Source organism: Lutra lutra, chromosome 17 (genome assembly GCF_902655055.1).
Source record: "Lutra lutra chromosome 17, mLutLut1.2, whole genome shotgun sequence".
Classification (NCBI taxonomy): Eukaryota; Metazoa; Chordata; class Mammalia; order Carnivora; family Mustelidae; genus Lutra; species Lutra lutra.
The window spans coordinates 949,305-974,815 of NC_062294.1; the positions used below are offsets into that span (position 1 = coordinate 949,305).

The 25,511-nt window shown below is 63.8% G+C and overlaps 1 protein-coding gene across 1 annotated transcript; it reads left to right on the top strand.

The window, feature by feature from the left end:
- The first annotated feature begins 3 nt into the window (after positions 1-3).
- On the top strand, positions 4-25,166 carry GALNS (galactosamine (N-acetyl)-6-sulfatase). The gene is made up of 14 exons (XM_047710127.1): positions 4-136; positions 5,994-6,117; positions 6,621-6,695; positions 7,271-7,373; positions 9,784-9,927; positions 10,898-10,964; positions 11,042-11,169; positions 11,488-11,627; positions 13,402-13,505; positions 16,429-16,565; positions 17,286-17,388; positions 20,535-20,656; positions 22,356-22,473; positions 24,420-25,166. The coding sequence occupies exons 1-14, from the start codon at positions 20-22 to the stop codon at positions 24,504-24,506; spliced, it is 1,569 nt and encodes a 522-aa protein (XP_047566083.1). The 5' UTR covers positions 4-19; the 3' UTR covers positions 24,507-25,166.
- The last annotated feature ends 345 nt before the right edge of the window (positions 25,167-25,511 follow it).

Sequence of the window (25,511 nt, forward strand, 5' to 3'; positions counted from 1 at the left end):
GGCTCCCGCAGCGGTTGCTATGGCGCCGGTCGCCGCGGGGACCGGATGGCGGCTGCTGTTGGTGCTGGGCGCCGCCGGGCTTGCGGCCGTGGGCGCGCCCAAGCCCCCCAACATCGTGCTCCTGCTTATGGACGACGTGAGTGCGGCCGCGGGTCAGGCTCCCAGGGACTGCCCCGGGCGACGCGGGGCAGCGGGGGCGGCCGGCGGGGCGGGGCCGGGGCGGGGAGGGCTGGCGGCCGGGACCGCGCGGGGGAGGGCGGTGAGGAGGTGGGGCTGGGGGCGCGCCGTCCGGGCAGGGGAGCGGTGGAGGGCCGTAGGCGGGGCGGGCAGGAGGGAGGGCCGGTGCGGCGCCCACCGGCCCCCTAGATCCTGGTCCGGCCATCGGCGGTCTTGCCCCGGCAGCGCCGGACTGAGGTGGGCCCCGCTGGGCTGCCCAGGGGACGAGCCCTCCAGCACTGCCCCCTCTCCCAGTGCGGACCGACAGAGGTATGGCCCAGACCAGTTCCCCAGCACCCCCGGGTCCCCTTGCCTTCCCCCCAGGCCATGGGTGCAGAGCTGACCGGGACCCAGGCCCGTCTGCCGGGACGTCCAGGATGTGCCCTGCCGGGGCTGTTGCTGTCTCCCTGGCCAGGCTGCTCTGGGTGGCTGGGAGTTCTGGCCACCGGTCAGGTTTGTCTGGGTCCGCTGCTGGGTGTGTGTGCAGCCCCGGCGTGGGCTCACTCTAGTCACTCTGGTGGACCGGCCCTGTAGAGGTTAGTGGGGTGCCTGGCAGGGGACGGAGCCATCCCGCTGTCTTGGTGACTTTGTCACCCGACTCTTGATCACAGAGGTTGGCAGTGAAGTGCAGGTTTTGAACTTGGCGTGAGGTGTCGGGGTAGAACAGGAGCACAGAGGCAGGCCCCGGCACTTGGTGCCCCTCAGGGCCTGTCTCCCGTGCTGGCCTGCGCTCCTCCAACCCTGAAGGACCCCGACACGATAGCAGAGCTTCGGCGTGCCTGGGCGGGTAGTGGAGGCTCCTGGAGAGGTTCAGGACGGGTCTGCAGAGAGCCTGAGGCCTGGTTCCGCAGGAGTTTTCAGCACGGCCCTGACCTCCGGGGAAGGCCGCGGGCTGGGGCTTGAGTTCCAACACTGATGGCCGGTGACGTGATGAGTTCTGCGTCTGTAGCCAGACCTCCACGAAACCTTAAGGAGTGGCGTTTGAGGGCTTCCAGGTTGGTGAACTCATGGAGGTGCTGGCGGTGGGACCTCCCCCTACCTTCACCTCGCCCAGGGCGTCTCCTCCGTCTGCTGTTCCTGCCGGACATCCTTTATGACAAACGGGTAGTAGGAAACATGGTGCGTCCCGGGGTGCACAGCAGATGGTTGAGCCCCACCAGTGGTATGGACGCCCGGGAGGCACCTGGGCGGCCCAGTCAGTGAGGCACCCGCCTCTTGGTCTCAGCTCAGGTCTTGATCTCAGGGTCGTGAGTTCAGACTCTGCATTGGGCTCCATGTTGGGTGTGGAGCTTATGTACAAAAAAGGGAGAAAAGGACACCTGAGTGGCTCAGTGGGTTAAAGCCTCTGCCTTCGGCTCAGGTCATGATCCCAGGGTCCTGGGATCGAGCCCCGCGTCGGGCTCTCTGCTCAGAGGGGAGCCTGCTTCCTTCCCTTCCTCTCTCTCTGCCGGCCTCTCTGCCTACTTGTGATCTCTAGCTGTCAAATAAATAAATAAATAAATAAATAAATAAATAAATAATTTTTGAAAAAAGGAAGAGAAGTACAGAGGCTTGGGCCTCCCAGCCGGCCTCTGCAGCAGGACTAGTGTGGCATTGTGCCCGGCCTGTGGGGTCCGATGCCAGCCCCTGGTAGCTGGGGTAGAACTGGACCATGGCAAGTTGAAGAAGCAGTTGCTGTGGAAACACCCACAGTTAGAGTCAGAAGTATTTTCAGTAAAAATTGCTCAGAGTTTCCCCAAAAGGCCGGCAGATAGCCTCACGGGAGCCTTTGGACCAGGGCCACGAGCCTTGCTCGGCTGCTGGGCTGTCCTGGGGTCAGCATTGAGGAGAGCTGCCAGTGAAACACTCTGGTTTCTGAGACTTGGTTCAGGAAAGTGAAGTAGAATTTGTCATTCAGTAACTTCATTATTGGGGAGGGGGTGCGCCTGGGTGGCTCAGTGGGTTAAAGCCTTTGCCTTCAGCTCAGATCATGATCTCAGGGTCCTGGGATCGGCCCCGCATCGGGCTCTCTGCTCAGCAGGCAGCCTGCTTCCTCCTCTCTCTCTCTCTCTCTCTCGGCCTACTTGTGATCTCTGCCTGTCAAATAAATAAATAAAATCTTTAAACAAAAAAAAAAAGAATTTGTCAGTCAATAACTTCATTATGGGGGACGCCTGGGTGGCTCATTTGGTTGGGCCGCTGCCTTCGGCTCAGGTCATGATCCCAGCGTCCTGGGATCGAGTCCCGCATCGGGCTCCTTGTTCTGTGGGGAGCCTGCTTCTCCCTCTGCCTCTGCCTGCCACTCTGTCTGCCTGTGCTCGCTCTCTCTCTCTCTCTCTGACAAATAAATAAATAAAATCTTAAAAAAATAATAACTTCATTATGGGGGGGACGCCTGGGTGGCCCAATCGGCCCAGTGCCTTTGGCTCAGGTCATGATCCCAGGTCCTGGGACCGAGCCCCTTAACAGGGAACCTGCTTCTCCCTCTCCGGCTTCCCTGTGCTTGTGTTCCCTCTTACACTGTGTTTCTCTCTGACAAATAAGAATCTTAAAAATATGTAACTTTATTATTAAAATAATAATTTCTTATTGTGAAAAGTTAAGGGTTCTTAGATCATGCTGAAAGATGGCAGACATCTGTCCGTGGTTTTGCTCTCCTGGGAATCACCGTAACCATGTTTCTCTAATGCCATGTGCGTGCTCAGAGGGGCGCTGCTTCTGAAGCCGCGGTCCTCAGATCCCGTCCGGGCAGCGGCCAGGGAGACCTTGCTCACCGCAGATAGCCCATCTTGGACGCGCGTGCTCTCTGGCTCACGGCGCGGCTTCTGCAGGCTGAGCCCGGAGGAGGCCGCCTTGAACAGGCTCTTTGCGCAGGCCAGACCCTGCCAACTGCTCGGCCTTTCTGATGCCCGCCCTGTCCTCCCATCCGCGGTGACCGCGGGGTGCACAGCCAGCCGCCTGCTGCTTCCTCACCGGGGCCGAGAGCGTTTAGTCGTGAATGTGTGTTGAGAGGACCGTGTTTTGAGTACACACAGTTGACATGCGTTCACCCTTCTTCCGTTTCTTTTTGCCCCTTGGATGGGGTGGCCGGAAAAGGCTAATGTGTGCAAGTGGTGGTGTTTCTGTTGTAAGCGTTGGCTCAGGCCGGAGAGGTCCTGCACAGTGGTGCGTGACCAGCACCGAGGTGTGCTCGGGGGGCTTTGGGGAGCCCCCCACCCCGCACCTGGGCACCCCATGCCAGGCAGCAGAGAACCAGAACAGCCGACTGGGGGGCCAGGACTGGGGCCAGGCCTCTCTTGTGCAAGTTCCTCCTTGTGGCTTTAGGGTCGTTCGCAGCCGAAACACAAAAAAGTCACAACGGCTTTTGTCCTAGCTGGCAAACGCAGGTTAGTTTAGACATCTTGGTGACAGCTGACAGAAAACACACTCACAGTGACTCGGGCAGAAGCAGACACCCTGGCTCTCCTGTTGGACGGGCTGGGGCCATGGGGGCTTTGGGGTCCGGAGGCCCATCCTGCAGCTGCGGCTTCACCCACCCTCCCGGGCCCCAGTGCAGGGCCCTACATGATGGCGTGGGTCTCTCCGGAGCCAGGCTCACTGGGGAGGGCCAGTTGGGGGGCAGAACGGGGGCAGTGGTGACGGGGCTCATCAGCCCCTTGACTTTCCTGGGGGTGCCTGTCAGAGGCCAGGACCGCAGCTGTCTCACCGTTCCTCGGCGCTCTCAGGGCCGGACGGGTCCCCCACAGATGTGTGCAGCGTTTAGAGGATGCTGAGCCTGGTCTCTCCCGTGGAGCTGACTTTCCTCCCTTCTTCGCGGCTGGCAGGGCTGGGGTGGGCAGGGGCTTAGAGGCCCGCTCCCGAGTGCCTGGACACTGCCTGTGTCTTGGTTCTTTATCTGTACGGCTGGGGGAGTGCAGTTGGGCTGAACAGAAGCAGCTCTGGGGGGAGTGCGGCGGGCCTGTAGGCGGGGACCCCAGCGGGAGCCGCCGGAGCCACTGAGTAGACCACGCGTGTCCTTCCACGCGTGTTGATGTGAGTCTGAGGGCCCAGGGTGACCCTTCACAGCCAGCAGTGAGCAGCTCTCGGAAGTCTCCAAGCTCTAGGGGAAGGGAGGCCGGGCCCCGGGAAGGGAAGTGAGTCCCGTGGCCTGGGGTGGAGACGGCCGTGCCCTCCACCTGCACTGTGGGCGGCTGGTCAGGCTCCAGCCGAGCTCTCGGGGCCTGTGGGTCCCGTCCCTGTGTGTGCGGCTTTGTGCAGGACCTTGCAGACTCTTGTCATCGCGGGACATCGTCTGCCCCTGGCTCAGCCTCTGTCCTTCCTGTGGCCGCGCCTCCCTCGGGGGCTTGCTCCGTGCCAGCGCCTGTGGCCACCAGACAGAGCAGCCGTTTCAGAGATGTCAGGGGAATCCGGAGCTGAAAGGCCGAAGGGACCGGCTGCCGGCTGACTCGGGAGAGCAGGCCACGGCCTGCAGGGCCTGCACTTGGCTGACAGCTGTGCTGGGAAGCCGCGCAGGCTGCCGGCCTGGGGTCACGGGCTTCGCTGGGCAGGTCCGTGGGCTCTCGTGAGCGCAGCGCCCTGTGCAGCCACACACGGTCCACCTCAGGCCGTGTTCGTCATGTTCGTCGGCCCCTTGGCAGGCATCGCCTCCTCTCCCCAGCTCCCACGACCCACCTCCCGGCCTTCTGGACCTGCCTGTTCTGGCCTTTCCCGGAAATGGAACCCCACAGCGCGCGGTCCTCGTAGCTGACCCTGGCCCCCAGCGTCCTGATTCCCGGCCCAGCCGTGTCCAGTGTTCCTGTGCCGCTGCCCAGGGCGTCACCACTGACCTCAAACAGGAAACTCTCCAGCCCCAGTTCTGAGGGCCCAAGTCTGAAGTCAGGGTGGCAGCAGGGTGGGCTCTGGAGGCTCCGGAGGAAGGCCCTTCCTGCCACCGCCAGCTCTGGCGGCTCCCAGCGGTCCCAGTGTGCAGCCATGTCCCTCAGCCCCTGCTCTCCCGTGCTCCCCTGTGCCTGCATCCCGCCGCTCCCTGTCTTCTGCATTGGATTTGGGGTCTGCCTTAGTCTCATGAGTCTGCTTCCAGGCCAGTCACACCAGCGCATCTGTTTTTTTTTTAAAGTGGGCTCCGCTAGCCGGGCGCCCAATGCGGGGCTTGATCTCACGACCATGAGATCAAGGTCTGAGCTGAGACCAGGTCAGACACTTAACTGACGGAGCCACCCAGGCACCCTACACCTGTGTTTCCACATACGGGGCCGTGCGTAGGTTCTGAGTGGACTTGACCTCCGGCCCGGACCGCGCGGCTAGAGTGCGGTCCGTGTGTCCACCGAGCGGCTCTCGGATGCCTGGTGCGTTTGCTCTGGGCTGTCGTCAGTCATGCCTCCGTGGACACTCGTGTGGTTTGTGTCATTGTACCTGGTCCTGTGTCCCGTTCTCCCGGCTAGACCTGGGAGTGGAACAGCCAGTCACGTGGCCGTGCTGCGTCTCCCTGGGTGGGGGCCTCACCCCGTGTTTTCGGTCTCAGTCCGCGCACCAGCTCCTTCCTGTGGTGTGTTGGTTTGTATCCTGAGTTGCCGGTTCCCCGGGAGCCGCAGGTGCTGGCGTCAGAGGCTGAGGAGCCGCGAGCACGTGGCCGTCCCCACTAAGCCGGCCACAAAGCCGCTGACACAAAGCCAGGCACCGGGGTGTAGTGAGAATGCTGTGGCTCGTGGGGCACAGGGCGGGCAGCTCCTGGCCGAGCTCTCACACTTCCCCCAAGACGAACGGAGGTCTGTGCCACCTCTCCATGCTCTTTTCTGCAGATGGGGTGGGGCGACCTGGGAATATATGGAGAACCTTCCAGAGAGACCCCAAATTTGGACCGGATGGCTGCAGAAGGGATGCTTTTCCCAAACTTCTACTCAGCCAACCCGCTGTGCTCGCCATGTAAGTTGGGGCTGGCCCGTGGGCACAGGGAGCGGGGACCAACACTCAGGCGCCTCCCGGCTTCCTTCCAAGCAGAGCACCAGCCGGGCTGCAGGTGGGTGTGGCAGCCCTAGCCCTTTCCCGTCGGGGTCCCAGCACTTTGGGCCAGCTGGACTTCGTGCTGTCACGGGCCGCCAAGGGCACGGAGCCTGTCAGGGGTTTGGAGGCAGAAGTTGCTGCCAGTGGCACCTGCTTCCCGTCTTTCCCAGAGTGGAGTGGCTCTGGGTGGTTCGGGACAAGCGCCCCCTCCTCCCAGGACAGCCACTTGTGCCGGGAAGATTCCTTACGTGCCCCCCCCCCCGAGGAAGGGAAGGAAGGCCAGTGTTGGGGGGACGGGCTGTGCCGTGCGCGTAGCCCGCTAGGCTGTTACTCTGGAGATGCCAACAGGAGGAGGAGCGTCGTGAGCCGGCCGTGGGTCTGGCGTGGGACAGCACGCTCACAGCATTTCTCTTTCCTCGGTGTAGCACGGGCAGCTCTGCTCACCGGACGCCTGCCCATCCGCAGCGGCTTCTACACCACCAACGGGCATGCCAGAAACGGTACGCGGTGCCGCAGGCAGCACCTGCAGCACAGGGGACGAGGGCCCGGGCGGGAGGGGATGTCTGCCACCATTCTCATGTGTGACCTGGCGTCTGCCGGCCAGCTCTGTGAGCGCCTGCTGTTTGCCTGGGCTCAGAGGCTGTGTGTGGGGGTAGCCCGTCCTTCAGAGCAGGCCCTTGTCAGAAATGCGTGTCGTCAGCGGAGAGGAAACGGGCTGAGTGCTGATCCTCCTGGGGACTTGGTGGAGAGTCCGGGCTCCTTCCCGGCCGCTGCTCTGCCAAGGACAGTCTGGGCAGACACTACTCGCGGCTCCTTCCCTGCTGCTTTCCTGTGCCTGGGGCAGCGCAGCACCTGCAGCTCTGAGTGGGAAGTGTGCCAGGCCCGTCATGCCCTGGGGTAGAAAGCAAAGGGAGCCCGTGCCGGGCCGGTTGTGCCCCGGGGTAGGAAGCGGAGGGAGCCCGTGCCGGGCCGGTTGTGCCCCGGGGTAGGAAGCGGACGGAGCCCGTGCCGGGCTGGTTGTGCCCCGGGGTAGGAAGCGGACGGAGCCCGTGCCGGGCTGGTCGTGCTCTCGCAGCCTACACGCCGCAGGAGATCGTGGGTGGCATCCCGGCTGAGGAGCGCCTGCTGCCCGAGCTGCTGAAGGGGGCCGGCTACACCAGCAAGATCGTGGGCAAGTGGTGAGTCCTGACGCTCCTGCGGGGCACGCGCAGCTGGTGGGCGAGTGCAGGGTGCTGTCTGGGGGGGGACACGGAGCGGCAGCCGGGAAGCGGAGGACAGTCCCTTGGTGGGGGATCGTGAGGGCCCTGTGGTCATGACGGCAGAGGCCCCCGTGGTGTGCGTGTGTGCCGTGCCTGCCACTGGGAGCAGGTTCCATGGGGATCCCCAGGTGTGCAGCCTGGGAGACAGATGTGAAGGTCACAGGGTCTCCGCTCCCTCTCCCGAGCTGTGGGGCTCCTGGAAGAGAGCCAGTCCACCCTCCCCGGGGAGCCTTTCCGATGGCCAGCCGTCCGTGCCTGTCCTTCATGGCACCGTGGCCCCTCTGCCCTTAGTTCCTCTGCCATTTGCTGGCACTGCCTTCTCCAGGATGGGCGCCCAAGCACAGCACTGTGGTCACGGCAGTGGGAGAGCCATGGGAAGCAGGACACTGAGTGTCGAGAATCCTGGTGATCCAGGGGCTGCCCGACGAGTGCTTTCTCGCTCCTGAGTCTCGTCAGGAGCCATCCTGCCGCGTGGTGCTTGGAGGAGGTGGTGGCAGAGCACAGCTCTGGGGGTGCTTGTCACCAGCCCAGTCCTGGGCAGTGCCCGGAAAGCCCAGGGAGACTGCCAGGGACATCTCTGTGGGGAGCCCATGGGAGGGATGGGCCCTCTGATGCCCGGCTCGGCAGCTGTGCCCTGGTTCCAGCAGGCTTCCGGGGCCGGGGGTGGGGGGCTGAGGTGGGGCGTCCCAGTCTCAGTGGGGTCTGTCACAGGGCTGTGGCCTGCACTGACCTTCTTCCTCCCAGCCCAGTGCCACGGAGCCAGACTTCCGTGGCTTGAGCGAGTCTGGGGGTGGGTGGAGGCTGGATTCACGAGAGCCCATTCCAGCCGCCCTGGTCCCGGGGACTGAGGGGTCCCGAGGGACTGCAGCCCACTCGGGCTCAGCAGCAGGCGGCACTGGCCCCACTGCTGTTGGGAGCCGACAGCCTCGCAAAAGTAGCCCTTCCAGCGGCTGTGCGTGTCAGGTGGAGGCCGCCTGAGCTGGTGGGTATGTGCGTGCAGCCACGTTGGCCCAGCCAGCATGTCCCCCTCTGGGCCAGTGCTGGTGGGCGTGCAGAGACGTGACCATGCAGAGCAGCGGCCCGGGCCGACCTGATACGCGGAGAGGGAGCACAGAGTGCAGAGGGACAGTTAGGTTTCTGCAGTGAGCGGCCGCTGTAGCGCCCATGGCCCTGCCCCCAGCAGAGGGCCCTGCAGACGCCAGAGCCGCACCGTGGCCATGAGGCAGTTGGGAGGCAGAGTGTTTGAGAATCAGCTGTGGGAGCCGAGGCCCTAGAGACACACTGTCACCTTCTTAGACCCCGGCACTGGACACCTCAGTTCTGGCCCCACGTGGCCTACCCACCCCCGCCACGCCATGCCGTGCCACACCCGCCTTGTGTGTGACCACACACAAGTGACCAGTGCCTGGGCATCTGCATAGGCCTCCAGAACACCTCTGAGCAGGCAGCAGGGTCTCCTGGCCGCCTCCTCCAAGGCCTCCCCAGGGCAGCAGAGGAGGGAGAGAGACCCTGCTTTCCAGCTTCTGTGGCCGTGAGAGGCCCGTGGGAGCCCACTGGCCCCGTAGAGTTGCTGTGCTCCCCAAGAGCCCATGGGCGGAGTGGAAACCCCCGTGTGCCTGCACCGTGTGTTCTGAGGAGCAGACGGCTCTGGCTCAGGGACTGCTGGGTCCTCCCTCAGCTGCTTCTTGTTGGCAGAACTGACAAAGGGAGGGTCGTGACGCCCGCAGTCCAGAGAGCTGGGGCTGGGGAGCGGCTTGGCCCTGGTCACCCCACGGGCACACCCATCCCCAAGCTGGGCCCCAGGCGCTGGGTTAGTGTGCAGCCGTGGCAGGTCCTGGAGCGTCCCAGGCTGTGATGAGGCCAGGCCGGGATGGTCAGCTCCCCCAGGGCCGCGCAGCTGTCTTTTGGGGCATGATTATTTGTAACTGGGGGAAGAGGCTCTTGAAGACCTTACTGTGAGGGGCTGGCGACTACCTCACAATCCCAGAGAAGGCAGAACCTATAGAACCGTCCCCAGAAATGGAAGAAGAAAGAAACCAGAGTGCGGAGAGTTCTGGGTGGCTTCTGGCTGGTGTGAGCTCACTGGGTGTCTTCCCTGAGCCCTCGCAGCACTCCGGAGTGCTGCTTGAGTGCCCCTCTGTGCCCGGACACCTGCTGTGGCCAGGGCCGTGGGCTGTCGGCGGGGGTGGGCGGGGTCCTGGCGCCCACCTGGAGGAGGACGTCTTGGGGCACCTGGGGCTCAGCACACACAAGGCAAGGAGCTGTCCGTGCTCAGGACTTTGGGATACCCTGAGCAGGGTCCCTAAAGCGTCCGGGTTCCCGTTTCTAGGCATCTGGGCCACAGGCCTCAGTTCCACCCCCTGAAGCGTGGATTCGACGAGTGGTTCGGGTCCCCCAACTGTCACTTTGGACCATATGACAACAGGGCCAGGCCCAACATACCTGTGTACAGGGACTGGGAGATGGTCGGCAGGTAACGGTCCCTTCCCGCCCCACCCCGCACACGGTGGAGCTCAGCCCCACCTTCTGATGCCGCTCTGGGGGCGGGTCGGCGGCTCCGGCACGGCCTCCTAGCGCTCGGCTTTGTCAGCCGGCGGTTCTGCTGCGGTGAGGAGGACCATGGCCTAGGGCTGCTGTTCGAGCCGCCCACAGGGGACTTTAGCGTGGGAGAGGTTAGGACCCCCGAGGTGTGTCACGCAGGACTGTGTTCCGCTCCTGAGGTTTGGTTCCTGAAGCCGTTGGGTGGCCTGGGCTCCGGCTCCGAGGCCGTCCGCCTGCACCAGGCTGGCCTGTGGCCTTGTGCCAGGAGCCCACGGGGCTGCTCCCTTCCTCGGGAGCCCGCCTGGAGCTCTGCTGCCCGAGCCGGGTGGCTCCCCGGGCTCCGGTCTGGCCGCGGGCATGCCTTCACGGCCCCCGCCGTGTGTCCCCGCTCGTCGGCGCGGTTCTGTCTCCAGCTTCATTTGTCTTCACTCCCCTCCCTGCCCGCCTTTTGTGTTGCTTCACGTTTTTGTGAAGTTCTTGTATCGGGGCCAGAAAGCCGGGTTGGGCCCATGCGTTTCCAGGACAGCCTCATTGAGGGAGAACGCGCCCCGTTGGAAGCGGGGTTCGGGGGTCCTGGAGCGCTCGTGGTGCCCCGCAGACACAGCCGGCTCAGAGCGCCTGTGCCCGTGAGCTGCTGCTGGCCCGGGGCGAGCGCGGTGCCGCCTCTGCCAGCCTCCCTGTGTCCTCACACGTGGCTGCTCCCAGGTGGGGGCTGCCGTGGGGCCTTGTCCTCGACCGGCCCGGGGCCTCCGGAGCGCCGCACGCCTCTGGGTCGTTGACGTGCACGGGCGGCGTTTCCCTCCTCCTGTGAACGGGGCCGTACCCACCTGGGACGTCAGGGAAGAGGAGGCTCGCGTGGCCTCCGGGAGGCGGATTTTTGTCTGGGTCTGTGTCACTTTCAGATACTACGAGGAATTCCCCATCAATCTGAAGACCGGGGAAGCCAACCTGACGCAGGTGTACACGCAGGTGACCAGCGCGCGGGCTGGGCGGGTGCACGGGGAGGCTGGCCTCCGGGCAGACGAACAAGGCAGCGTCTCCCCCAGGAAGCACTGGACTTCGTGCGGAGGCAGCACGCGGCTCGGCGCCCCTTCTTCCTATACTGGGCCGTCGACGCCACCCATGCGCCCGTGTACGCATCTCGGCCCTTCCTGGGCACCAGCCGGCGAGGGCGGTGAGTCCTTGGTCCTAGAGACGTGGTCCCCCACCTGGAGAGTTCGGCTGAGCTTGATCAGCTCCAGGGATGGGGCACTCGGCCATTCGGTCTCAGTTACCCTCACGGGAAGGGATGGCAGCTCCTGTGCTTCCCCGAAGCTGCCAGCCGGCCCGGTCTGTGTGCAGGAGGGTTGCAGCGGTGTGGCGTGTTCCGTCCCGCGTTAACTCTGGGAACTGGACTTCTCCTCTCCCTCTCCTCTGAAGCCAGCCCGTCCGGTGTGCTGTCCGTCCCCGAAGTCGTGACTTCTCTGCTCACTGACGCCCTTTCTCACCTTAGGTACGGGGACGCTGTCCGGGAGATCGACGACAGTGTTGGGAAAATCCTGAGCCTTCTCCGGAACCTGAGGATCGCAGAGGACACATTCGTTTTCTTCACCTCCGACAATGGCGCTGCCCTCATTTCTGCTCCTAAACAAGGTCAGTGTTCCAAGCACCCTCGCCTCCCCAGATGGGGCTGCCCTCGGGACACTGGGATCTCTGAGGCTCTGTCAGGGCCACTGAGCCCTCCTAGGGACCCTGTCCAATGGGGGAGATGCCTGCTCCCTTCCCGAGGGCCCTCGTCCAGTGGGAACACTGTCGCCCAGGAGACTTGCTGGGGCATCTCCAGACCTCCTGGGAAGTGGTGTCTTGGAGGGCAGGGACCCAGCCCCTACCCCAGAGTGCGGGCCTGGCTCAGCGAGGGAGCCGCCGCAGGGCCGCGACCCCACAGGGCTGCTCGGCAAATTCACGGACTGTTGCACTGTGGGGAGCAGGGGTTCCACCTGGTGTCCTGTAAGCCTGTCTGTCCCCCTCCCTGTCATGGTACCATATATTTTTGTCCCATTTTCCTTTAAGGTATTGGGGCCTCAGCAGGGCCCTGAGTCACTCAGAGGGCTCTGGAAGAAAGGCCACGGGGAGCAGGAAACCCCAGAGGGACAGGCCTCGGCAGGGAGGTGCTAGGGGACTGTGCAGTCGGGGCAGCCCCGCGGCTGGCATGGGTACAGATGGGGTCAGGTGAGAAGGAATCACGCTGGCACAGAGCAGCACTTTGGGGTCTGGGTCTGGCTGGTCTGGGGCCCCAAGGGGCCATTCATGGCCCATGGAGGGACCTCGTCCTCACGCAGGTGCTCCCTGCACTGCTGTTGGTCCCAGAGGTGAGGGTGGGACCCTCTGCATCCCTCCCAGCAAAGACCCGGGGCCTGGCTGGACGCCGCTGTCCCTGCTGTGCCTCTCAGCTCTGCGCCGAGAGCCCCTGATGCGCAGGCCTTGCTGGGGCCGCCAGCGGTGTCCCATCTTCATGCCTGAAGTAGGGGCTGGTTCCCACGCACGCAATCCACATGCTAGGTTGTAAGAACGCAAGTTTGTGTGCTCGCCTCACCATTTGTGACACAGAAGTAGACAAGCAGTCGGGCCTCGTCAGTACATCTGAGCCCCGCAAAGCCCCGGGGGGAGCCACGTCCATCCTCGCTGTTCCTGCGATGCCCTTGCCTGGGCCTCCGTCTGCCCACACTCGCTCACTTGTCGCCCGGACGCGCCCTTCCGTGCTTTCTCTCGGGGTCTGCCTGTGCTAACGTGGGGGGCCGGGGTGCGGGTCCTGCGTAGGAGCAAGAGCACACCCTCTCCTGTTCCACCCGGGGGCCGGGCTCATGGGAGCCCCGGGCAGCAGGTGGTGGTGGCAGCGCCGCCGTTCGCCCTGGGCTCTGGGAGGGAGCCAGCCTGTCCAGGGCCGTCTGCTCTCCGGCGCTTCCCATGCGTGTGGTTCAGGAACGGAACCTGCCCCGTCCCCAACCCCCTGCTGGGACCGAGGGGGGGGAACACATTTTGATTAGACCCCCCACCCCCCACACAGAGGGGACACTCGAGGACAGGAACATGTAAGTCACACAGTCCTTGCAGGCAGCCGTGAACCCCACTGAGCTGCTCCCCAGGAGCCTGTGTCACAACCCCGCCTAAGGGCAGGCGTCACAGTCTCCATTTCTGAACACTTGCGCTGCCTTAGCAAAATAGTGTCACTGCCTGACCGTGTCCAGGCATCTGACCTTGACCTTGATGCCTAAACTCTGTGGCTGATCCTTTCAGCAGTGTCACCCCGAGGACCCAGGAAGCTTGGGGGCAGGCTGTGACAGATCCTCCTGAAAGCAACAGGCCAGCAGGGTGGACGCCCTGGGGACTCGGGGTAGGCGTCTGATGCGCAACGACTCTGTCTCCCCAGGCGGTAGCAACGGCCCGTTTCTGTGTGGGAAGCAGACCACGTTTGAAGGTGGGATGCGAGAGCCTGCGATCGCGTGGTGGCCCGGGCGAGTCCCTGAGGGCCAGGTGAGTGATGCTGGCCGCTCATGGAGCTCAGACTGCCAGCTCCACACCAGGAGGCGGCTGGTGAAGGGCAGGTGGGGCGGGCACCGGGGCCTCAGGGGCGGTGTTAGCAACTGCCATCCGGTGACGAGGCTGCCTTGTCAGTGGATGTGGCGGTCCTGAGTTCAGCTAAGTTAAGCAGGTTTCTTTTTTGCAGGACTTGTCAGAGCTTTAGTGTGCTAATGGACCTCACAAACACCCGGCAGGCACAGGGCATACTGAGCTCCTAAAAGCTTGCTTGGCCACACAGTCTCCCCCCGGCCACTGGTTCCCTAGCAGCCTCCCAGACATTGGAGCCCTTTCCTGCCCCAGAGCTCCTTGCTCTGTCCCTCCCTCCACCAGGAACCCACACGCAGGGTCTTCTCTCACAGGGCAGCTCAGTTCAGACTCCTGAGGAATACAGGGTCTTAGGGCTCCCGTTTTGAAATACTCCTTTCACAGTCTCCGAACTGGTCTCTCTCCCCTTCCGACGCCCCCCAGGGAACACTGGTATTGGTGCGGCCCTCACAGCAACACTGCAGGGGCATTGATTTCCCTGCGGTCTCTGTCACAAGTGCTGCGCTCCATGCCTTCCATGACACCCTCCTCTGCTCAGGCCGGAGGTTGGGAGACCAGCTGGGCCTCCTGGGCCAGGCTCACAGCATCACGGGGCTGCTTCCTTCTGGAGGCTCCAGGGGAGGGTCCGTTTCCTCGTCTTTCCAGGGTCCTCGAGGTACCCACGGCCCCTCCCTCCGTCGTCCAGTCCAGTCGAGTGTCACCTTGTCCCTCTGACTCTGGCCCCCCGGCCACTGCCCATGGCCAGGACCCCGCACCGACCCTCCTCTCTCTGACTCCAGCCCCGGGGCTGTTGCCTGTGGCCAGGACCCCGCGCCAACCCTCCTCCCTCTGACTCTGGCACCCCGGCCACCTCCAGGGACCCAGAATCAGCTCCCATCTTCAGGTCAGCTGCTTGGTAGCCTTGATTCCCTCTTTGCTATGCGAGGAACGTGCACGGGGTCTGGAAATCGGGACGTGACCTCAGTGCGGGGGGCGTTACTCTCTCCCCATCACCATCGTCAGCATTCCCACGCCACGTGTTAGCAAACCGTGGTCCAAGGAGAGGAAGTCACTTGTCAGGACTGCTGGCAGTCCCGTGGTGGAGCTGGGATCAGACGCCGGGCGTGGGGCATGGAGCCCACCCTCCTGCCCAGGCTCCCCCACAGCTGCACCCTCTGGGACTGTCTCTAACCCTGACCCTGACCCTGACCCTAATCCTAACCCTAACCCGGGGCCGGCTCCAGCCTTTGGGATCCTCCGCCTCTGGCCCTCCTCTGCCTGGCTCCTCACCCCTCAGCCCTGCTCCCTGAGGCGAGAATCCAGGAACAGCCGGGCAGCCTTCCCCGCGCCGTGTCCCATGGCACACACTGAAATTGAGCCTGACGAGTTGAGGCCTGTGCCCTGCAGCGACCATGGGAGGGCTTCATTTAACCACTGTGGTTTGCCCACCGTTTCCGGTACTCAGGCCCCCTCCTGCTGGTGGAGGGACCGCTCCTGCGTGGGGTCTTGGCAGTGCCGGTGGCACCAGCAGGGACTCTGTGTGCCCACAGCAGTCTGATGGCGCTCTTTTAAAGATGTGACGCATGTCGAGAGTGTTTGTCCCTCAGGAAGTTTCTCTGTGTGCCCTCGGCTGTTCTGTGCTGACAAGAAGGACAACAGCTGTCCTGGCCTAACCCCACCATGCTACCCGCACAGCAGTCTCCTCCCTCTTTATTTTTCTTGGCAGTTAAAGTTCTGGGATTTCTTGATTTTTTTCCCTTTCCTTCTTCCTTTTTTTGTTGCAAAAAAAGCAGCAGGGGAGGAGCCGAGGCAATGAGGTAATGCCATTGGCCTCCTGCTCCTGCCTTCGGCAAACCCACGCAGAAGGTTCGAATCAAACGCCGGCTTCCTGTTTCCCCAAGCTGGGCTGCTGAGCCCACAGTGCAGGCGGCTGTGGCCCGTGTGCTCCGTGTCCACACGGAGTTCCTCATGGCGGGGGCGTCTCACGTGATCCCAGGGCCGCCGTGAGGGGCCCCTGGGGACCGGGAAGAGCGGCTAGAGGTCCCAGCCAACAAGATGCCCGCCCCGCCAAGCTGAACAGGGGACTCTCCGGCCTCCCCACGCCGGCCCTCACCCCAGCTCCAGGCTGCTGACGCCAGGTGGTGGGGTGAACCCCGGGGTCTCCAGATGAGGCAGAGCCACGTCCAGGGAGCAGACGTGCGTCCGTGGAGACCAGCATGTGGCCCTCGGCCAAGAGTGCTCCTCTCCTCAGACCCATCTTGCTTGGTGCCTCGACTGAGACCACCCCGTTTGGGCCCGGGTCGTCCCCAGCCAGCTGCCCCTCCTCTGTGCTGCTCTGGGCCTTGAGGGTCTCCTCTCCACCTGTGCTCTTACCTGACTTGGGAAGCTCACAGTGGTTCAGTGGTGACAGATGGGCTCAGAGAGGCCTGGCATCAGCAGGCTGGGCCCCACCAGTGTCTCCCTGCACCGTCTTCTTACCTCTGTCTCATCCATAGTCACCACAGAAACGAGGACTCAGGAACTGGGGATGGGACAGTTTGAATCCCCGCTCAGCCCTAACCTCCCAAAGCCACTCTCCCAAGGAGGAGCTTGTCCCTCCCTTGCAGGGTCGTGAGGCCTGAGGGTTCGTGTGGCGGCCCATGCGCACTGACCTGACTCTCCAGAGCATGCGGGGCTCTGGGACAGCCTGGAGCGGGGTCAGACTGCAAAGGCAGGGCCCAGAGGAAGGGGCTGAGCCCAGGGCATGTGCACCCGCATGTGGACATCGGGCAGAGAAGGCCTCTGTCCCTGTGTGCCCCTGGCTGCCGTCTGGTCAGGGCGGGCTCGCCGAGTGCACCCATCATCTTTCCAGGTGAGCCACCAGCTGGGCAGCATCATGGACCTGTTCACCACCAGCCTGTCCCTCGCGGGCCTGGCCCCGCCCAGCGACAGGGTGATCGACGGCCTGGACCTGCTCCCTGCCATGCTATGGGGCCAGCTGATAGACAGGTGCGTGCCCGCCGGGCGCCAGCCCCCCAACACCAGGGGACAGAGCCAGGCCTGGCTGACAAGGCCATTTCCTCCCCAGGCCGGCTCGGGGCAGGGGGAGGACCTGAGAAGCGAGAGCACTGGCGCTCCGAGACCCTGCTCCCAGCACCCGGGGCATCGGGGCCCCAGGCCCAGTGCTGGGGGTGGAGGGAGTTCTGCCTGAGTGTCCGGCTGCCCGGACCCCTGGGGCCCGGCCTTGGCTTAGGCTTCACAGGTGCCGGACCTGCTTCTTCCCAGCTTGAGGCCAGGTGCTGTTGTGCTCAGACAGAGTCAGTTCCCCAGACTGCTCGAGGGACGTGAATTGTGAAACGCTGTCCTGTGGCTGGGAAGGTGGCCACCCCCGCTGCAGGGCTGCTGAGGCCTGGGTCTGGGGTGGTGAGACGGTGTCGGGCGTTCTCCACCGTGCTTGTCTTTTCTGTCTTGATCCCTGGACAAGAACTTGTTGACTCGGGGGGGAGGGAGTGCAGTGGTGGTGGTGGCTTAGCAGGCTCTCTGCCCCAAAATGAGGGCCAGAGCCTCTCTGCCTGCCACCAGCTTCACGCCGGGGCCGAGGACCCAGGGGCCCGACCACCCACCGCGGCCTGGTGGACCTGCTCCCCACTGTGCCCGGTGGAGCCCAGCACAGTCGTTTCTGTGACAAGTTTCTCTTGCCTCCTGACCCTTGCCCTCCCTCCGCGACAGGCCAGTATTCTATTACCGCGGCAACACGCTGATGGCGGCCACCCTCGGCCAGTACAAGGCCCACTTCTGGACCTGGACCAATTCTTGGGAGGAGTTCAGACAGGTGAGGGGGCTTGGGGTACCGTGAACTCTGCAGACCCACCACCCCGCTCTTAGGAGGACACCTCTGGACAGAGCAGGCCAGGACCAGAGGCCACTGCGGAAGACAGGTGGCCACAGGCCTCTCGTGCTTGCCACCTGACTCGTGGACCCCCAGACTCGCTGTGGCAGCGGTCCCCAACCTCTTCCAAACCACTCTCAGCACAGGGCACGGCAGAGTCCTGCCCCCTGGCCTACACGCTTAGCCCTGAACTCCCTCAGGCCCACTCAGCCCTCCTGCTCGAGTCCAGGGTCCCTGCCCTTGCTCTCCCTCCCACAGCTGAGCCTGCCCGTCCTTTAGGTACGATGTCAGCCATCCTCAGCACCTGGCCCCATGTCCTATCAGGCAGGGTGCCTGTGGTTTGCCCTTTAGGTGCTCAGAGGCTAAGAGGTCGTAGGAGCCCCCAAAAACCCAGAGCTTGGCCGTGCGGGCTCGGGGGCAGCTGTGTGGCCTCACTGCTCCCTCCTGGGGCTTTCTGTGACCCCACTGTGGCCGCCGAGATTCCAGGTGGCATGGGAGCAGGGTTCCGGGAGCCCCACCTGAGGCCTCCCTGTGGCTCCAGGGGCTCTCGGGCAGGGTCCGGGCAGCCCCAAATGAGACCCGTCCCAGCTTCCACCCTGGCCGGACCCCAGAAGAGCTGGGGGAGCTTCCTTCAGCAGGAGTGTTGGGAAAGTCCAGAAGGTTCTGCAGGTGGAGCCATTGCCTGTGTGACCTGGGCAGACTGTGTTTGCGGTGGGACCCGGATCGGGAGAGGCCGCTCTGCTGCGTGGGTCCCGCCCTCCTCCGCCTGACACGTGGCTCCCGCTCCCTCAGGGCTCTTTGCTCGGCACCCTTCTGAGTTCCCAGGAAGCAGAGCGCTGCTTCTCTTCTCCCCAGGGCAGTCCCTCCCTGGGAGGCAGCTGCCCGGGAGGGGAGTGGGCTCACCGTCGGCTGCTCTAATGGCCCTTACAGGAGGCTAACGTGCTAGGGCCAGCTTTGTTCAGAAGTCACGAGGCTGCCCGGCTGGGGCTGCTCAGCCAAGCCCAGGCCGGCTCCCAGCCTAAGGGAGATCCCTGCAGGGGCGTGCTGGTCTGTGGTCCCTAGCTTGGGAGTCACCCGCATGGACCCTGCTAGCTTCCCAGCTATACTCTTGCCCCTGGGGCCCGGCCACGTCCCAGGTCAGGCTTTTCCGTTCCCCAAGGGCTAGCTGAGGGGGGCGGGCCGAGGAGGAGGACGGACCAGCTTCCCTGTGGCAGCCCGTGGCACAGCAGGAGTGGGGTACACATGTGCATGTGGTCCTCTGCACTTGGGGGCCACTCCCAGACTTAGACTAAGTGCACGGCTCCAAGGGCCAGGGCCTCGGAGGGACGAGTGCACCCTGGGCTCCAAGGGAGAAGGGGCCACGTGGGCTGGCTCGGCTCTGATGTCCCAGGGGACAGCAGTCGTGAGGGAAACCCAGTGCTGGTTGGCGGGGTGTTGGTAAGTAGTGTACTTGGCTTGCATCCAGGTGAGGATTTGTGTTTTTCGTCTAGACTGGTAGCTGCCAGCTTTTTCGTGCTGGAGGCTGTGGGCTCTCCCGTAGTCAAATCCCACTGTGTTCTCCAGCACTTCTACTCCCAGAAGGTCAAGGGGTCACCCACCTTGGAACCCACTTGGGCATGCATCACTGGCTGTCTCCGGCTTCGAGTCTCCTTATTTTTCAGCCACCGGTTCAAGAATCACAGCTCAGTGCGGATAAATGGAATTTCACGGGTTCCTAACCTCCCTGCTTCATTGAAAAGCAGAATGTTACCTGCTCCGCTGACCAGCTGTCCGTGACAGACGCAGGGCGTTGGACACGGGGTGTGGGGGGCCCGTCGACCGCACTGACCCTGCAGAAAGCCTTCCCTGGCTGCCAGTTCTGGGGTTCTCAAGCACTGGAACACCCGTCTCTGTACAGCCGTCTCTCCAGACCCTCCCTTAGGCCGTGTCCCGTATTGGCTGAAGACTAGAGCTAAGCTGCTTGTGGGGCCCTGGGCTCACCAGGGTGTCAGGATTTCCTTGGGGTACAGCTGGCTTTTCCTATTCCCAAGTTGGGGTCCCACGGCCTGCGAGCCTTGGGGACACAGCTCCAGGCCATGAGGGCAGTAGCTTCTGGAAGGGGCCCAGGGCCGTCCCAGCACCCGGCCGGGGCTCGTGCCGCACGCTGACCTCAGAGACTGAAGCTGCCCCGCAGTGTACCCCCAAAGGAGCCCCGAGGGCAGAGGTGGCCTGGGAAGTTGCAGAACTGGGCCTGTCTGGGGGCCTGGGGCCATATACCTGAGCCTCGATACGCACGGTCTGCTCTCCTGTGTCCTCGGACGCGTCGGCCGTCTGTTTCAGGCCCTGCTGTTCCCGGGCGTCTGGGCTGCCACCGTGGGCCTGTCTCTTCCCGGCTCCTGGGCGGCCTGCAGGGAGCGCTGAGCAGCACGCGCTGGGGTGGCTTTGCTCCAGAATTCAGTGACAGGCAGGCCCCCAGACGGGCTGGAACAATTTGTTTAAGTGGTAGCGCTTTTTTTCCTTTTTTTTTGAGATTTCATTTTTTACCCAGTCTCTATACCTAACGTGGGGCTCAGACAACTCTGAGATCAAGAGTTACACGCGTCACCGAGTCACCCAGGTGCTCCTAAAATATTTTAAAGAGATTTATCTCCCGGGGCACCTGGGGGGCTCTGCTGATAAGTGTCTGCCTTCGGCTCAGGTCAGCATCCCAGAGTCCTGGGATCGAGCCCTGCATCAGCCGGAAGTCTGCTTCTCCCTCTGCCCCTCATGTCACTCGTGTTCTTTCTCTCTTTCTCTCTCTCTCAAATAAATAAGTAAAATCTTAAAAAAAAGAAAAAATCACTTCCCTGCCCCAAGAAGGGGCTGCCGGCGGGATTCAAAACACAGGCACGATGGCTCAGCGGCTCTGGGGCCAGGGCATGGGAGAGACCCCATCCTACAGGAGGCTGGCCCTCCGTCGTGCTCAGCCCTGGGACACTCTCGTGGCACGTCTAGGGATGCAGCAGGTGGGAGTGAGACGGGCTGGCTTGCCTCGGGGAGCTCGAGGCCCCTGCCTTCTGGGCTCCTGGGGCACACACAGCCCTCACCGCCCTCCTGGCCTCCCGTTTCAGGGCATCGATTTCTGCCCTGGGCAGAACGTCTCAGGAGTCACCACCCACACGCAGGAGGACCACACGGAGCTGCCCCTGATCTTCCACCTGGGACAAGACCCCGGGGAGAGGTTCCCCCTAAGGTGAGCCGGCCCCGAGCAAAGGCGCCAGCTTGCTGGTGGGCTGGGCACTGCCAAGTAGAGGCACGTCCTGAGCTCTTGGGAGACGGGCGGCGGCGGGTGGGGTGGTTCTCCTGCCCCCGCAGGTGGTCCAGGCCTGTCCTCCGTGTCTTTCTCAGCAAACTGGCATGCGTGGCCTGCCTCCTCAGGTGTTCCCAGCCGCCTGGTCTCTGTCCCTCCACCACGGGTCCATGTGACACAGTTACGTGACCCCCGCCCTGAACAGCCTTTGCATGTGGGGAGGACGAGCCCCTCCGTACCCGGCGGGCAGCACCAGCGTGAAAGATCCACCCCGGGGCTCCTCCCGGCAAGGCTCTGGGGCTGGGCCTTGTGGTGCCAACCGGGACGCTTGAGACACTTCCAGGCCCTTTGCTCAGCTTAGATCCCGGGGACTGTGGGAAGGAGACAGACGGGCCCCACGCCTGCCCACACCAGAACCTCACATGCAGCCTTACTGGCAGCGGGGACTTTGTGGGGACAGTGAAGGCAAGGTCGGCGGGAGGTCATCCTGGATTAGGGTGGTCCTGCCTCCGGAGAGTAGCCCTGGGAGACAGAAAAGGGGACACACGGGGGGAGAGGCCACATGAAATGGGAGGCAGAGATGAAGGGACATGCACCTCCCCAGGGGGTGTGTTCCTGCCTGGATCTCGGCCTGCAGTCTCCAGACCTGGGAGGGAAGAGACCCTGGGGGCCTAAACCCCAGTCTGTGGCCGCATGTCTCCAAGGCTCCAGGACACTTTCTGCTGGGAGCTGGGAGGCCCTCGCGGGTATCAGCAGCCACAAGTGTGGAGCCCAGGGCCATGTGCGCGTGGGGCTGGGGATCTGGCTAAACCAGGGGGAGGCTGGGAGGAAGCAGTCCGAGCCCCTCTCCTGTCCCTGGAAGTAACTTCAGAGCCAACACCCAGCGGGGCCATGGGAGCCGATGGCAGGGCCTGATTCCGGAGGAGCCACAAGGCCGCACCTCTGCCCATGAGGCCTCCCGCAGTCTGACTGCCCCCAGCGTCACCCAGAAGTCACATATGTCCCCAGCACACTTGTGCCCGTACTTCAGAGGACGAGAGCCAAGCAGACTTTGCTGCTGAGATGAACGACCTTAGCTTAAGCCAGTCCTTCCCAGTGCATTTGGCTAGAGAAGGGGAAAGACTTGACAGGGTCTTGAGGCCTGCTCTGAAAAACTTGCAGGCCGTGTGTGCGGTGAGCACGGCCTGCAGGATGGAGTGGAGGGCTGGAGGTTCGGGGCGACCTGGGAGTGCCACGGTTGCAGACCCAGAGGCTGTGGGGAGTAGGGCGGGACCCCTGCTCCTGCCACACAGATCTGGGCCGGAGGGACTGGGAAAGCGGGAAGGCCCCAGGTCTGCTCGGGGGGGCGCCTGTGGTCCTGTTGGTGCCCTCGGTGGTGCTGGCCGGGGCTCAGGCCCCAAACGCTGAGTCAGGGGTTGTGGGGTCATGGCCGCTGTGCCTGCGGCCTCGTCTGTAGGACAGTTCCTGAGGTGCATGCCAGCCCTTGGGCACAGAAGGACAGAGGTAGGGGCCACCGGCTGGTGGCTCCACTGGGGCGGTAGACCCCTCGCTCCCCAGGCCCCTACCCCCGCTGCTTGGGTGGCGTGTCCCGCTGGCCGGCCTGGGCCTCACTCCCTCAGTGACGTGGTCCTCTTGTCTCTAGCTTTGCCAGCCCTGAGTACCTGCATGCCCTTCGCGGGCTCACCCTGGCCGTCCGGCAGCACCAGGAGACCTTGGTCCCTGGACAGCCCCAGCTCAACGTGTGCAACCGGGCCGTCATGGTGAGTGCTTGATGTGCTGCAGGCCGCCAGTGCTGGGAGGGTGTCCCGGGAGCCATGGAACGTCTGTGCAGCCCACACCCTCACCCCCTTCTCGACTGGGAGCTGTCTGGGATCGCCGAGACTTCTGGCAGCGGAGGCGACTGCTGGGCAGTGTGGCAGGACGCCAGTAGACTACGGGCCTCCAGAGGCTGCCAGGGCTGCGGGCTGGACCCCTTCCCCTCCTGCTGCTCTGAGCAGACCCTGCAGGGGTGGCCAGGGGTCGCTTGGCCCAAGTCACTCCCACATGGGGTGGGGACACAGTGGACTGATGGCCTGAAGGTCCTGTCCCTGGAACTGAGGGTGTCTGGCTTCCTGCTCCGGACATGGGTGATTCAGGTGTCCCAGTATCCGAAGCTTTGGCTTCAAAGCCCACCAAGCACCGTCAGGACGGCGTGGCCCAGCTTCCCGGCCTGACGGCCCCTCTCCCTGAGCCGCGCGTCCTGCAGCCCCGCACGGTGGTTCAGAGAGCAGCCAGACACCGTTGACGCTGCCGTGTGGAGTCTGGTCTGCTCCGAGGGGCCAGGGCAGCATGGGGGGAGCGCACCAGGAGCAGATCAGCTGCGTGTTCCGGGCGCTGAGCGTGATCCTAGGGCGGGCAGGGCTGCCTTGGTAGCCAGGGCCAGGGTGGGGTGGCCTGTCGCTGCTGTCCACGCCTGCAGCTTCGTGTCCTGAAGCTCCCCACAGGACGACGTTCAGAGCAGAAGCCCCCAGGGCTGCCTCCCTCCCTCCGTGGGGTGGTCTGCTCAGAGTAGAGCAGGAAGGTACCCGTCTCAGGACTACCAAGGTGCCTGGGATCCCAGGAGTCTGAGAGCCCCACGTGCCCACTCCAAGCTCCATCTTTTTTTTTTTTTTTTAAAGATTTTATTTATTTATTTGACAGAGATCACAGTAGGCGGAGAGGCAGGCAGAGAGAGAGAGAGGAGGAAGCAGGCTCCCCGCTGAGCAGAGAGCCCGATGCGGGGCCCGATCCCAGGACCCTGGGATCATGACCTGAGCCGAAGGCAGAGGCTTTAACCCACTGAGCCGCCCAGGCGCCCCCAAGCTCCATCTTTAATTCACTGGGAAGGCGAGCTGTCCCCACCCCCAGCATGCCCTCTGTCAAGCAGTGCATGTGGTGCCCGTGTCCCTTCCCACTGCGTGATGTAGCAGGGAACGGCATGGAGGGAACTGGCCGGGGCATGACCGCAGCCACCTGACCCCTGGACCCACCCCCCCAACCCCGCAAGTGATCTGAAGGCAGCCCAGAGCAGTGTGGACTGGCCTCCAGTCATGTGCTGGCTCCCCCCACCCTCAGTACGGCTGGCTGGTCAGAGTCTGTTCTGCACACACCCTGTGCTTTGCTCTGTGTCCGAGGTCGAGAGCAGCTTCCTTCTCCAAAGCCTGGCCGGTCCCCTCTCCCCTCTTGGGCAGCCACAAGCCAGGTGATGCCATCCAGGGCAGGAGAGACCTTCAACGCGGTTCTCACTGCCCTCGATAATCTGATTCAGGAACAGCCTGTGAGGCCCGCTCTGGGGGGAACACCTCCAGAGTGACTTGGAGTCTCCCTTCCGAGGCCAGAGACCCCCGTGGGCAGTGGGAGACCATGGCGAAGCAGGGAGGGCCCTGCCTCCGGACCAGGAGAATACGGCTGTACGGAGGCGTGTGGACGCTGGGCCGAGGGGCCATCCGTGCTCCACTGGAACAGGCCAGCTCTCCCCGCAGCTGACCATCAAGGAGCTCTTTGTGGATGGTCTTGAGCAGGCTGTGAGGGTCCTCCCGGGTCAGCCCTTGCTGAAGTGTGGCTTTGGGCCGCAGCTGCTCACACCCTGAGGCCAAAGGAGGAGATGGGGCGGGGCGGGACTCTGGCCACTATGGAGCCCAGATGTGCTTAGAGTAACTTGCTGTTCTCTCTCAATTCTCACTGCCAGAACTGGGCGCCTCCGGGCTGTGAAAAGTTAGGGAAGTGCCTGACGCCCCCGGAGTCCGTCCCAGAGAAGTGCTCCTGGCCCCACTAGTGCCTGCGGCCAGGAGGACTGTGGCCTCAGGGCTCCCTGCTGGACAAACCCTGAGCCCCGGCTGCCCTGGGGCCGTGCCCACACCGGACAGACCTCATCTGCAGCCAGCAGCGGGACCTGCTGGCTCCACGTGCCGGAGACCCAGCCCTGGCGTCCCTCAGCCCTCCTGGTCGGGCTCATCCTGGTTCGAGGACCCACAGCCTCACAGTCCGAGAGCCGGATGCTGCCCTCCGACCTCCTTCTGCCGGCCTCCTCCAGGGCCCTGCCTCCATCCCGGGATCCAGAGGACAGGGCTGCGACCCGAGTCTCACCGTCACAGTTGGCCTCGCCAGTCCTGTGTTGGCCCCTTGGCCCCTGCGCCCCACTGAGTGGGATTGTGGAGGCGGAAGGGGATCCTGACAACCACCAAGGAAGGCCTCCCTGGTCCAGTGGGGACCTTGACCTTCCCCCTTCCTTAGGGGTCCCGACCCCAAGACCCTGTGGCGAGTCGGTGCCTCTCAGCTGCCCTGCCAACCTTCCTCCCCGGGGCTCCTAGTGTTGCCTGGCGGGGGGAGCCTGGGGGAGCCTGAGCGAGCCGGTGTAGACGCCAACCGTACTGCGCCGCTGTAAGACTTGGGAAATGACGAAGAGGAGTTTTAGAATAAAGGAGCGGGCACTTGGGGGTTCTTTTTAAAGAGCTACGTTTTTGCAGAAGCCGGCCAGGGGGGAGCGGTGTGCCGGGTGGAATTCGCTGCGTCCCGCCCCGCGGCGGCCGAGCCACCGCCCACCTCCGCGGACGGGGCGGTGCTCTCGGGTGGCCCGGGCCCTTCCTCCTCCCGGACTCTCGCGGGGCCGGCCCCGCCCCTCGGCACTTCCCCGGGAGCCCGGCCGGCCCTGCGCGGACGCCGCGGTCGCCCTCCGGCTGCGCAGCCACCGCAGATGCGGACGCGTTTGTTCAGAGTGCAAAACCGCAAGCGCGCCGGAACAGCCTTGGCACCTAAGATTCGGAGAAATACGGTAGTCCCG